Below are 13050 nucleotides of genomic sequence, written 5' to 3'. Positions count from 1 at the left end.
CAGAGAGGAAGATATGTAAAGATTTATAAATACTGTTTTTCCAGTATTTGATTCTTAGGAAACCACAAAGTGATGGGCAGTGGCAAGATTTTGATAACGTAGAAGGGTTTAAGAAAAAACTATGAATTATCCTAACAGGAAAGGATAATGGGTGAAATTTGAGACCAATAGTTTTGAGAATAGCTGTAAAAATTGGCATGCAAATTAAAAATTTATCAATTACTGGAACAAAGTGAAAAAATGTTTCCAGAAAGTATGTTCCTTAATTACTGAGCTAATCCGCCAAAAGCAGAATGTCGACCTCTAGGAGCTACCCTCTACAGAGTAAAGCTGCAGGCCCCGGTTGGATGGATACCTCCATTACTCCCTCACTCCTCCTTTAAAGCCTTCAGCTTTGGCATAAACTTAGAGCCGAGTAACAGCTTGCACTGTTTAATGTACTGTTAGTTACATAACTCCCTACTGGTTACAAAAGTTAGGTTAACAAGAGTCTCAAGCCTCAAGTAAACTGCCTCTTATAAAACTTGTTTTTATACAAAAAAGACTCAGTGGCTGTCTGTTGGTTTGGACTGTGTGACTATTAGCTCATTTGACCCCTGTTGCAATCTTGAAGTGCCAGAGACCCGTTTAGAAAGTGAGGTCTGCTGTCGGAGGAGAAGAATCAGGAAACGTGGAATAAGAAAGAATAAAAAGCAATAAGGACACAGTTTGTGTGACCTCATCTCAAGGACAGTAGAGGGCTACAGCATTTCATGACACTTAACAACATGTAATGTCATTCATTGTTCAATGGTGGGAATACAGGTAAAGAGCTGGTGGCAGAGTGGGGTAGGACGCCTCAATTAGGGACAGAACCTGCATGGTGGCACATACCTGTAATCTCAGCCTCTTAGGTAGCTGAGGGAGAATCACAAATTTGAGGCCAGCCTGGGCAACATACCAGCTTGTCTCAAAAGGAAGGGAAGAAAAGAGAAAGTAAAGGGGCGGGGGGATGGGGGAAGAAGGAACAAGTGACAGAAGGGAAAACAGATGCAGAAATCACGGAGGTCACAACCTGGCTGCCCATTATGCCCCAAGAGAAGTTTCTTGTGTCTTCCATTCTGGGGGTCAGGGGTCAGAAACTAGACATTCCGGAGTTGGGCTTCACTTCTAACTCTGGTGCTGTGTGACTTCCCCCCACCTTTCTAGATACAAGGAATTCAAAGAAACTATAATAACAAGGCATACAGTGATGAGCACAGGACTGTTGTCTTTACAGACAAGTAGAGATCCATGCTTGGAGAACTGTCCTTTTGCCTGGTGAAGAGTTACTAGCCAAGCAACCGCCTCCATTTCTTTCTTTAACTTAAAGGAAGGAATTACTTGCCTGTTGCCCACACCTACAATAAAACTTAAGTAAAATGCCCGATGCTTTGGCACCTTATTTTACTTTATAACAAATCCATAGATGGTGTTGAAAAGTAAATAAAGAATTTGCAGAGACCTGAATTTCACATAAACCCCGTGATCCAGGCATAATGGCTATTCCACACATCTGTTTCTTGGAGCCAGATTCAGTTTATAAGAAGTCACTGTCTGTGTAGCAGCTAACCATCAGTGCCAATGTTTTATCAACTCAGTGTAAACAAGAGTCTCAAACTTTGGTAGGTTTTAGTCTTAGAGGAAGAACTGTTCCCCAGAATCCTCCTGAGACCACCGTTGTCAATAAAAGTACTTGAACAGATGAAGTGAATTTGATTTATCTTAATTACCAGAGTCCATTTTCCATAGGAAATTGTTGGACCACATGTAATTCTGGCATAGACAACAGATTCTTTGGTTTTTCAGTAGAGTAAGCTTTCTGGAACAGACCTGAGCTATTAAAGAGTCTTTTCAGCCAGAGTGATCATGTGTGTCCATCTGCATTGCCAACCAGTTCATCAAGAAGAGCCCATACCATCAATGTTACCAAACAAAGCACTTTCCAGTTCATCTCAAGGCAGACTCAAAGTCAAGCTGCTGACTGAGACCATTCACTATGGACTGATCTGCATCTTGATTTATTCTGACTCTGCATGGTTTTGCCTATCCCAGGACTATGTGCCAGAAGATCCCAAGGATCGGCTAAGCCACACTGTCTGGCCCTATCAGCACTGGTGCCAGATTGAAGGTTTGAGGTACCAGCTCCCCTATTTGTAGAATTAAGTATAGTTGGTGGCTCATTCTCTGATAAGAGAGGCTCTTTCTACACTTTTACTTTCAGAGTTCAAGAGCTACACGCTGCTAGAAGAGAAAGGACTGTGTTGTTTGTTCCTGGCCAATTATAGGAAAGGAGATTTGGTGGGGAAGAAATAAATAGGTAGTATTGAGGAGTGGGCTGGAGTATTGATAGTGGTGGTTGAATGAGAATGGCCCCTATAGGCTCATATATTTGAGTCCTGTGGTAGTTTGAATGTATTTGACCCCCATAAGCTTATAGGGAGTGGCACTATTAGGAGATGTGGCCTTGTTGGAGGAAGTGTGGTCTTATTCGAGGAGGCTGGATGACACACACCTTTAGTCTGGAGGGCACACCTTTAGTCTGGGCCATACCTTCTGCTGGAAGTGTGTCACTGAGGGGGTAGGCTTTGAGGTCTTTTTCTCAAGCTTCACTCAATGTGACAGTCCGTCAACTTCCTATTGCTGCAAGAAATAGGACACTTGGCTATTTCTTCAACAACATGCCTGCCTGAATGTCGCCATGCTTTCTGCCATGATGGACAGAACCTCTGAATGGTAAGCAAGCTACCACAATGAAATGTTTACTTTTAAAGAGTTACCATGCTCATGGTGTCTCTTCATAGCAACAGTAAATCTTAACTAAGAAAAATCCTCTGTCCTTAGTTGATGGAACTGGTTGGGAAGGATTAGGGAGTGTAGCCTTGTTAGAGGCGGTGTGTCACTGGCATTGGGCTTTGAGGATTCAAAAGACTCCTGGTCAGCTCTCTTTACCTCCTACTTGTGGATAAAGATGCCAGCTCTTAGCTTCTGTTCCATCACCATGCCTGCTTGCCTGCTCCCATGCCCCTAGCCCTCTGAAACTGTAAGCGTGCCTCCAATAAAGCTGTTCTATAAATTGCCTTGGTCATAATATCTCTTCACAGCAATAGAAAATTAAACTATGACACTGATTCAACTGATACCAACATTCCCACAATTCTTTTTGTTTTAGAGGTAGTAAGGGAGATAGGTTCTGTCCAAGAGAAGAGATAGCACTTGTCTTCAATCTCTAGACTTCTTTTGCCTCCCTTACTTGAAGTGATGGCTCCCTACCCCTGTGCACATTTGAGACCACAGTCCCTTGCAGCAGCAGGCTGTGGCTAGGAGGCACCAGCTCAGAGACAGGAACATTTGACACCAGGTATGGAGTTAAGCCCTCTCATCAGCAAACAGCTGCTGGGTGGCCCCATAGAAAAAGCAAGAAATTGAGCTTCCTGCATCGTAAGATTGACGCCTGGCAAAGTCATTAAGACCCAGTGGGGGACAGCTGGCTGTGAAAGGAGTGTGTGATCCAATGTTCCTTAGCTTCTAGAATAGAATGTCTAGCCCAAGCCAGTCTGTGAATCTTTAACCTCTGCTTCTATATTTCTTTCTCTCTGGTTCACTGATCAACACTAACCTTGACAACCACCCATGGGATGTGTGGAGATTCGATGCTGGATAATCCCACTTTTCAGATTTTAAAAATCAGATCAAATAATAGAAAAATCACTGACATACAGTATTCACACATGTCTCCTTGTCATATAACGCAACTATAGTAAATCATTCCAAAGCAACTTTCTTTCAGATATTCAAACATGGAACCCTGGAGGGAACTCTAAATTATGATCCAGTTGGCTTCTGTGCACTGACTGTCATGTTCTGTGCTCTATTCTCTTGGACACTCACTTCTCCACCACCATCACCTTGTAGTGCTTTTCCATTTATCCTTCAAGCCCCAACTCTCAACTTTTCCCTTTCCCAGACTCTGGCAAGTGCTGTTCCCCAACCTCCTCCAGCACTCCCACAGGCCACTTCCAGAACTCTTGCCACGCTGTGTAGAACACTTACTAATTAACCTTCCTGCTAGACTTGAGCTCAAAGGCAGACACCACATCCTTTGCCATTTTTAGCCCCAGCAGCACTTAATAAACATTAGTTAAATGGAAATGAGACGCTTCGGCAAACAAATTTGGCTTCAAATGTGCCTGGAAAGAGTGTTCTACATTTATGGCACAAGCTAATAGGTGCACTGTGAGAAGCTGTGGGGACAGCTTGATTCAGAAAAGGAACACCGTGTACATTTACAAAGCAGATGCCTTTCCATGGATATAGTGTATCCGCTCATGCTATTAAATCGAATAAAAAGGCAACTCAAGAGAAAAACTTAAGTTTTGCAAGCATAAATCTACCTATTAAAAAGGTCCAATGAAATTATGGTTTTTTTAATTCTTTTCTTAAAATCTATTATGGTGAAAAAAATGGGTTTTCTTTCTTTCAATCTTTTTTTTTTTTTTAAGATTTATTTGTTTATTATGTATACAGTATTCTGCCTGCCTATATCCCTGCAGGCCAGAAGAGGGCACCAGATCTCATTACAGATGATTGTGAGCCACCATGTGGTTGCTGGGAATTGAACTCAGGACCTCTGGAAGAGCAGCCAGTGCTCTTAACCTCTGAGCCATCTCTCCAGCCCTCTTTCAATCTTTCTAAGGAAGCAGAATCAAGATCAATTGGGCTTTCACTGAAAAATATGCTTATTTTGGCTAACTTAAACCTTTCGTGAAAATTAAAAGTTGAAATGTTTTCCATGTTGCAGCTCAAAACAGGGCACTTTAGAAAATCACTTTACATAAGAAATGTATTTTTTTTTTTCTGCAGCAAAGGACTGACGTTTATACATAGTTAACCTCAACTAGTTGTTTCTTTTCCTCTAAAATGATCAGGAAGATGTCCTTACTGCCAAAGTTAAAGAGCTTATTCTTATGTCGCTATCAATACCCTAGTACTACTCAACCCAGATGGAGACGGTTATACCAAAGGAAACTTAGGAAAGAAATGAAACCTCTTCTAGGAACTTCTCTACAGCTAATTAGAAATGTCCGGGGGCCTTATTTTTCTTTCAGTAATAAAATGAATTGATAAGATGTTTTCCACTGAAAAGACATCATAAAACTATACTGAAATATGAATGACCTCATGTTAATGTATAAACAGTAAAATATGCAACTGATCCCCAAAATTCTATTCTCCTTTTCAGTGTAAAAGGTCCCCAAAGCAAAGGGTTGCTGCCCCTGTGTGGCGGTTTGAATGAGAATGGCCCCCATTTGCTCATGTATTTGCATGTTTGGACCCTAGTTAGTGGGCCGGCTTGGAAAGGATTAGGAGGTGTGGCCTTGGGGGAGAGGCGTGGCCTTGGGGGAGAGGCGTGGCCTTGAGGGAGAGGCGTGGCCTGGGGGAGAGGCGTGGCCTGGGGGAGAGGCGTGGCCTGGGGGAAGAGGCGTCTCTGGGGGTGGGCTTTGAGGTTTCGAAAGCTCATGCTAGAAGCCAAAGACAGTCTTTTGCTCTTTCTACCTCCATCTTGCTAGGATGTGAGCTCTCAGCTACCCCTCCAGTGTCATGCCTGCCTGTTGCCATGCTTCCCGCCATGGTGATCATGGACTTAGCCTCCGAAACTGTAAGTAAGCCCTCGGTTAGTGCTTTCCGTTTATAAGTTGCCCTGGTCATGCTTTCTCATCCCTGTAACTGAACAGTAACTACTCCAGTGTGGGGCTAATAGGTAGTTGGTTTAAATACAATCTTGGCGTTCTATCAAGTAGTTTGCATTCCTTGCTTTCTCCATTCCAGCATCAGACTCAAGTCCTCCAGTCCAGTTGATACCACGCACACTCCATTTATCTCTAGCTCACAGACTTCTCTAAATTTTGATATTTTAAAGTCAATATTTGCATAGCTGGGCAGTGGTGGCGCACGCCTTTAATCCCAGCACTTGGGAGGCAGAAGCAGGTGGATCTCAGTGAGTCTGAGGCCAGCCGGGGCTACAAACCGAGTTCCAGGACAGCCAGGACTATTGCACTGAGAAACCTTGACTCAGAGGAAAACAAAACAAAAATCAGTATTTGCTAATGGCCTATTTTTTTATGTTGTCATTTATACTGTTAACTTATAAGGCCATCCTATTAACTCTTTTTATCCCTAATAACAAGAATATTTTGAAAATGGGATACGAGATATTCAAAATCGAGTTAAAGGAACCCAGAATTCAAACAAGATCCTTCTGTAAAGCAGAGAAGGTATCATTCTGTCCTTTGTTATGGCTGTAGTTTCTGAAACGCTCAGAATTCACCTGGAATAGCACTGGGCCTTACCTTGTATCTGGTTTCAAATTTTCTACTGTAGAAAAGGTCTGATTTGTAATTTGAATGGACTTGTTCTTCCCACTGAATGACCCATTTTCTCTGGATATGACTTCATATTCTGAAAATGAAAGTACACAGTAGACACTTGTGTTATGTCTCCGTTGACTTAATTGTTCCTGAGGCTAATAGCATGCTAAAGACACTCTCATAGAGATGACAGGTTGACTGGAGTTCTAGAAACATGATCTTTAAAAAATAGATTTATTTTTAATTATATGTATATGTATGTGTGTTGGGGCGGGGGGGGGGGGGGGGAGAGTATGTACGTGTGAGTGCAGTTCCCTGTGAAGTCCAGGAGAGGGTGTTGGATTCCTGGAGCTGAAGTTATAGGGTGACTGTGAGCTGCCCAACATGGCTGCTGGAAATCAAAGTCACCATGTGCTCTGAAAGAAACAGGAAGTGCTCTTAACAGCTGAGCCACTTTCCAGCCCCAAGACACCATGATCCCATCTTTGAGCAATCTTCAGTCACCAGATGGCAGAGCACTGCATTTGGGGAATGGATATTAACTAATCTTGCTTTATTAGAGTGGAAGAAGACCTAAGACCTGGTGAAGCCTGCTCGGCCATTGCTTTGGATACACAGCTTAGTTGGTAGAAAGGCCAGTTTAGGGAAAGCACTGTATGAGGGACAGGGCTTGAATGGAAACCATGTTTCTTGCTATCTTCTTGCGGGCCGGGTGTCCTGCTACAACAAATCTGACCCTAAAACTGTGTGTTAGCAGTTAACCAAATATTAAAACCTCTTTGTTGTTTGGAGCTGTAGAATTGGATTTTTTACCCTAATGCTTGCTTATTTATGTTTCCTGGATAGTTTTGTATTAAATAAAAACTGCAACCTTAATGTCTGCATAAATTTCCCTTCAAGGCAGGAGTCTCTGAACTTGCAGACTCACCCATCAACAGGGAAAGGCCTTCAGAAGAAGAGAATTGACAGACGTGTTAACTTGTTTCCCTACTTCTCACTTAGGAATTAGAACACTTGCCGTCAGGGTTATCTGCTGGCCGGGAGATAGTCCCATCTGAAATCAAGTGGTATTTCATGTAACACCAAAACAAGAAATGGAATCTATGGGGATCATTAGGAGAGACGGTCTGATGTTCAAAGATAGACTAAGAGAACAATGGCTAAATGTGGAATTGTAGCTAAAGAGCTAAATGCAATCCTTGGCCATGAAATTTTAATTGTGAAAGACTCCAAGCAGCTCATTAGCATCTAGTAAGAAAATAATTATGAAGACAGTGGGTTAGGTACATAAAGTATACTCTCCTCATGACTTGTTACAATTGAAATTTATATAACTTTGCCAGGTGGTTGGCGGTGGTGGTGCATGCCTTTAAATCCCAGCACTCAGAAGGCAGAGGCAGGCAGAAATCTGAGTTTGAGGCCAGCCTGATCTATGTAGTGAGTTCCAGGACAGCCAGGGCTACACAGACAAACCGTATCTCAAAACACCATATTATCCAAATGGAGATGTATTAGAAATTAGGTATATCAGATTAAATAATTCCAACTTGATAACCCAACACCTTTAGAGCAAACAAAATTTGGTTTATCATTTGGTTTCAGGAAACTAGAACTCTTATTAGTAAAGTGGATAATCAAGAGTTTTAGATGTTGGAATACATGATGTGGGTAATCAATACTGAAAGTTGATTGACTTTTAGGAATTAAGAGAGCAGCATCTACTGGCTCATCTCTAAAGGAGTCAGCAGGACTCGGCAGGTTCCTAGAAACACTGGTGGTGACAGACTCTCTCTCAGAACAGAGGCTGCCCCTTCAGGAGAAAAGAAACTGATGGCATATGACTGTTCAGCCAAGAGAACGTTTGTATGGGAAGTTGCTCAGGTCACGTGGTTTTGGAGAAGGACAGACAATTGCTTAGTTCCCCTTTACCCACAGTAGAAAATATTTTCTGGAAGATTCTGAGTCTCCTTGCCCACACCCTTGCCCTCCACAGTGCTCCCGTCTACTTCAGACAGCTGCTGAAGTCTATGCTTCTACCCCTGCAAGAGGGGCCTGCCAACAGGAGTCACATGGACTCCCGCCGACTAGGTACCATCCCCCAGCAATCCCGGACGCTAGTCAGTCTGTTTCCCTTTTCTTGTTTGACCCTCCTTTTCTATATTACAGTCAAAGTGTGCCAAACCAATTGTAACAAGTTCAAAAACTGATTCTAGGTTTCTTATTTTCCACGACCATTTATAGCGGGATTAGGTCGGTGTTTCCTCAGATAAGGAGCAAATGGCCTGGGAGTGAGGGAGTTCTTATTCATTTTTACTTTATTTTCAATTTCTCCAAAGTTAGTTAAAATCATTTTTAGCCTGTTTGGAAGTTCACAGCCAGTTTAGAAACTAGGTTGGTGAAAAGAAAGCTATTTTAAATGTTATCAGAGGTGTCAAGTCTTCATACATTTTATGTGATTTTCTTGATAAAATCATAAGACTGTATTTTCAAACTGTGGAAGAGAATTCTGAGAGAGATGGCAGGAATATAGCTTTAAAGTTCTCGGTTAACTAGGAGAATTTTAAACCAGTATCTTTTTTCTACCTATGACACTTTGGACAACAGAACTTTGCTCTGCCTTAGATGCAATTTTTGTAGCACAGTTTGACCCAGGCTGCCCAGTTTGGAAGTCCTGTGCTTTCAAAGCTTCCCACCACAGTGTCACATCCTACTGCCATGATCTTACCAGTGACCGTGTCATTTAGTGGCTTTTCCCAGTCCAAGATGACAAATGAGGGGCAGCCTTCCACAGTGACCACAGTGAGGTTGGTGGGTGGGTTCTGTGGTGGGCTGGTGGCATTCCCCTCTGTGGCTTCCTCTGTAGGGAACCGTCGGACGGAGTCGGTGATGGAACAGGGCCTGTTGTCAGGCTTCGGGATATATCGCACATGGGGGCCTAAGAGTGGGAAAGAGAGAGGACTCTTGACAGTTAGCACACAGGAAACTTGTGAAGAAGATGGAGGAGGCAAACTAGTCAATTTGATCATCTATTCGAGGACTTCGGTGTCACATTCTGAGCAGACATTTGAAAATAGTGCTGAGGATACCTTAGCCTTCCAACTCTAAACGCTACCTTTGGGATATATGATAGAGATGCTGTATTTATAGATACACCCAGTGTTGCTGTTTGGTCTCTTCAGAGTCAGTTCCTACCTCCTAATTTATAGACAGGGAGTCTCAGGCAGTAGGAATGAGCACCACCCTAACCAACATTCTGAACAAAGTGAGACTCACAGGACCAAGCAGTTCTGAATAGTCAACTGTACCTCAGAACAAAACTCAAGAATATTTTAGGAATGAAATATACAACACTCAACAAGGTCAAATTCACAGGAAAATACTGTTCATAGTGAGAGAAACCAGTCCTTTGAGACCAGCTCAGAATGTGCACAGAGGCTAGAATTATTATACAAGGAAGACGCAGAGAGAAAAATGGCCCATGAAAAAGGTAAAAATGACTCCAATCAAATCTCTAGAGAGGAAAACTTTATATAAGATGTAAACTACATGAGGTAGAACTAATACACAAGATACGCCAAAACAGAAGACTTACAGATACAGCACGTAACTAATGGTGTGGGGGATGGGGAAGATAATGGACAATGGACATTGCGTGCTTCTGGAAACTGAAGAGTTCTCATATGGACATAATTCAAGTACCCAAGGTAGAGGAGGGGTTGCATGAGCACAAAAGTATTTTAAAAGATAATGACTTCAAGTGTCCAACTCTCAGATTAATACAAAACACAGAGATTGTTAAGAGTGTGTAAGAAAAGTAAGACTCGATGCTATGATGTCTAAAAAAATACACAGTGTAAATAGAAAGAGATTAAATTATGGTTAAAAGTAAAAGGTGGACAAATGATGAAGTCCAGAGAGAGCATGCCTGGATATGTAAATATCAACAAATTAGATTTCAGAGCGAAGACATCCATCAGAAATAGAAAACACCTTGCATAATAAATGCAAGGATCAGTCACTCAGTAATTTATTATAGTCATAAATAATTTAAGCCTGTACCCTCAACAGACTTAAATATAGAAAGAAACTGATAAAGTTGTAAGTAAGAGCTTGGAGAGGTTGAATGCTGTGAAGCCTTATCCTAATCAGCCAGGGGAGACAGAAGGGACTCACAGGCACAGTGCACAGGTCACATGACCACTCATATGAAAAGGAAGCGTCTGTAAGGCAAGGGGAGAGGCCAATCTCAGAATCCTTGTCTTCACAATTGTGAGAAAAAGAAGCCAATGGAAATTTCTGTGGAATTTTGTTAGGGTGGGCCAGAAGCGTCAATTAAAACCACAATAATGTACCACTCTACACCTATTAAGATGGCAAAGACCGGCCAGGCAGTGGTGGTGCATGCCTTTTAATCCCAGCACTCTGGAGGCAGAGGCAGGTGGATCTTTGTGAGTTTGAGGCCAGCCTGGTCTACAGAGTTAGTTCCAGGGAAGGTGCAAAGCTACACAGAGAAACCCTGTCTCAAAAAACAAACAAACAAAACAAAAAAAACGATGGCAAAGGCCTTTTGAAACTCCCTATACCAAGCACTGGTGAGGAGGAGGAGAAACCAGAGCCCTGGTCAGAAATGTAAAAAGATACAACTGCTTTGGAAAACAGTATCTTCAAACAATCTCTGCATCCATGAGAAGAGTTGTGCTCTCCCGATGTTTGGTTTGGTCTTGTGCAGATATAACATGAAAAGGATCTCAAAATGCAACTTTTTGGATCTCCTCTCTTTACTTTGTATTACAGTGAGAATAGCTTCTCCTGGGGCACTGCTACTCTTTGTCCTGGGCAGCAAAATGCATGCTTGCAGGGTGGACCTGAGGCTAGCCTATCAGAAGCGTGCTGCATCTGCTGCCCAGCTGACTTGCATGAACATGAAAATTCACGTTGTAGCAAGCTCCTACAATATTTACACAGTAAATACCTGACGAATCTACCTACCAGAGCAGTCCTTCCTAAAGTCAAAATGCAGAGCCAGACATACCTGTGAATCTGGGCTTCCCAAGATGATCAGTTTCTTTTGTTGGGCTTGAACTAAAATCAGTCGTATTACCTGAGGATGAAAACATAAAGAAAAGTTTGGTGAAGGATGAAGAAAAATTCACACTACATTGACAAAAGCAGTACAGATGAAAGATAACCACTATTCCTCCTAGACAGATTGCTTGTGATTTGATTTCCTTCACCAGTCTTATAATATACTTTTATCCAAAATAAAAATACCTTTAATTGTGTCCTGCAGCAAAGTGTCCTGGAGTGTAACAATAGTGAATTAAAAATTCTAACCAATAAGTTAACACTCATTCCTAAATTAAAATATCTATAGTTCATAGTAATGGGTGATTTAGTAATCTAATTTTTGTTTTTGTTTTTGTTTTTTTGTTTTTCGAGACAGGGTTTCTCTGTGTAGCTTTGCGCCTTTCCTGGAACTCACTTGGTAGTCCAGGCTGGCCTCGAACTCACAGAGATCCGCCTGGCTCTGCCTCCCGAGTGCTGGGATTAAAGGCGTGCGCCACCACCGCCCGGCAGTAATCTAATTTTTTAAATTGGTGATTGGATAGTCTACATTTTGTAAAACAAAACAAAACTTGGCATTTCTATGTCTGTCAAAGAAAGAAGTATATACCATAACAAAAGTTTGACAATAAATCTTACTTGAAAATTGAAAAGACAAATATTCCTAAAATTAATGAAAACTGAAGACCCTGTGCTTTTTGTTTGCCCTAATTTGAAATATTTTAGCATTTTGTAGCACAGCCTCTAGTGAGAACCGACACACTAACCAATTTCTTCTTCGGAAGCAGGAGTGGTTGGGTGCTTTTTTTCTGCCTCTGGTCTCTCTGCAGCAGTTCCAGTAGGTTTGAGTGTTGCCTTCAGGGGTGGGGAAGTCACTCGACTCGAGGAAATGATTCCTGTAATGCAGAACCAAAGCAGTAGGAGCATGCCAAGTTTCCCGTTTATTTATTCAGTAAACGTTTACTAAGCACTTACCATGTGGCTTGGCACTATCAGGCAGGCTTGGAGAGAAAACAAGACCTGGTTCCTGATAGGGACCGATGACTGAGCCAAGGGTACCGAAACATCACAGAGATTGTGAAAGAACTACGTCAAGTCACAGAGGGGACAAAGGGAGGGAGAGGCTGTCTATGGGGAAGGGGGTGTCAGTGAGGAAGTGTGCAAGAGCTTCAGTCTATGAATCAGATCGGGAACACAGGACAGTCGAGGGAAGAGAAGGCCCAGTCCCAGCTAAATGTGGAGGGGCAAGGAAGGGCAGACACGGAAGAATGTGAATATCACGGCTGGGGAGGCTATTTTAAGGTAAAAGGACCATGAGAAGATTTCCAATAGGGAAGTGACAATGAATGATGACACTTTCCCCCTAACCATTTAGTCCACTGTGAAGGAAGTTAAGGAGATGGAATGGCAGATATGGAAGAAAACCAGACTAGGAGGACAGTGATCCCTGGAGCAATCTGTGATTCTGCACAACGCTCTTCTGAGTTGCTATGTTCAGTTCCTTTATGCTAAAGTTACTTATCAGTCTCCAAAACTGGATTCAAGGTCCAAGCAAGACGGAGTGTTTAGTACAGTAAGAGGAGAATAGGGTGGGTCTTAT

At 42.3% G+C, this 13050-nt stretch overlaps 1 protein-coding gene across 6 annotated transcripts in view; it reads right to left on the bottom strand.

Annotated features, from left to right (window-relative positions):
- Abi3bp (ABI family member 3 binding protein) overlaps positions 1 to 13050 on the bottom strand; it is a 205305-nt gene that overhangs the window by 8186 nt on the left and 184069 nt on the right. For all 6 annotated transcript variants that reach the window (XM_052740892.1, XM_052740896.1, XM_052740894.1 and 3 more), the window contains 4 exons: positions 12218 to 12346; positions 11419 to 11487; positions 9112 to 9321; positions 6369 to 6477 (listed from right to left, as the gene is read on the bottom strand). In XM_052740892.1, coding sequence (XP_052596852.1) covers positions 6369 to 6477; positions 9112 to 9321; positions 11419 to 11487; positions 12218 to 12346 — 517 coding nt within the window. The remainder of the gene's footprint in view (positions 1 to 6368; positions 6478 to 9111; positions 9322 to 11418; positions 11488 to 12217; positions 12347 to 13050) is intronic.

Source organism: Peromyscus californicus, unplaced genomic scaffold (genome assembly GCF_007827085.1).
Source record: "Peromyscus californicus insignis strain IS unplaced genomic scaffold, ASM782708v3 Scaffold_16__1_contigs__length_79575227, whole genome shotgun sequence".
NCBI classification, from domain to species: domain Eukaryota; kingdom Metazoa; phylum Chordata; class Mammalia; order Rodentia; family Cricetidae; genus Peromyscus; species Peromyscus californicus.
This window is presented reverse-complemented; position numbering and strand designations above follow the sequence as displayed.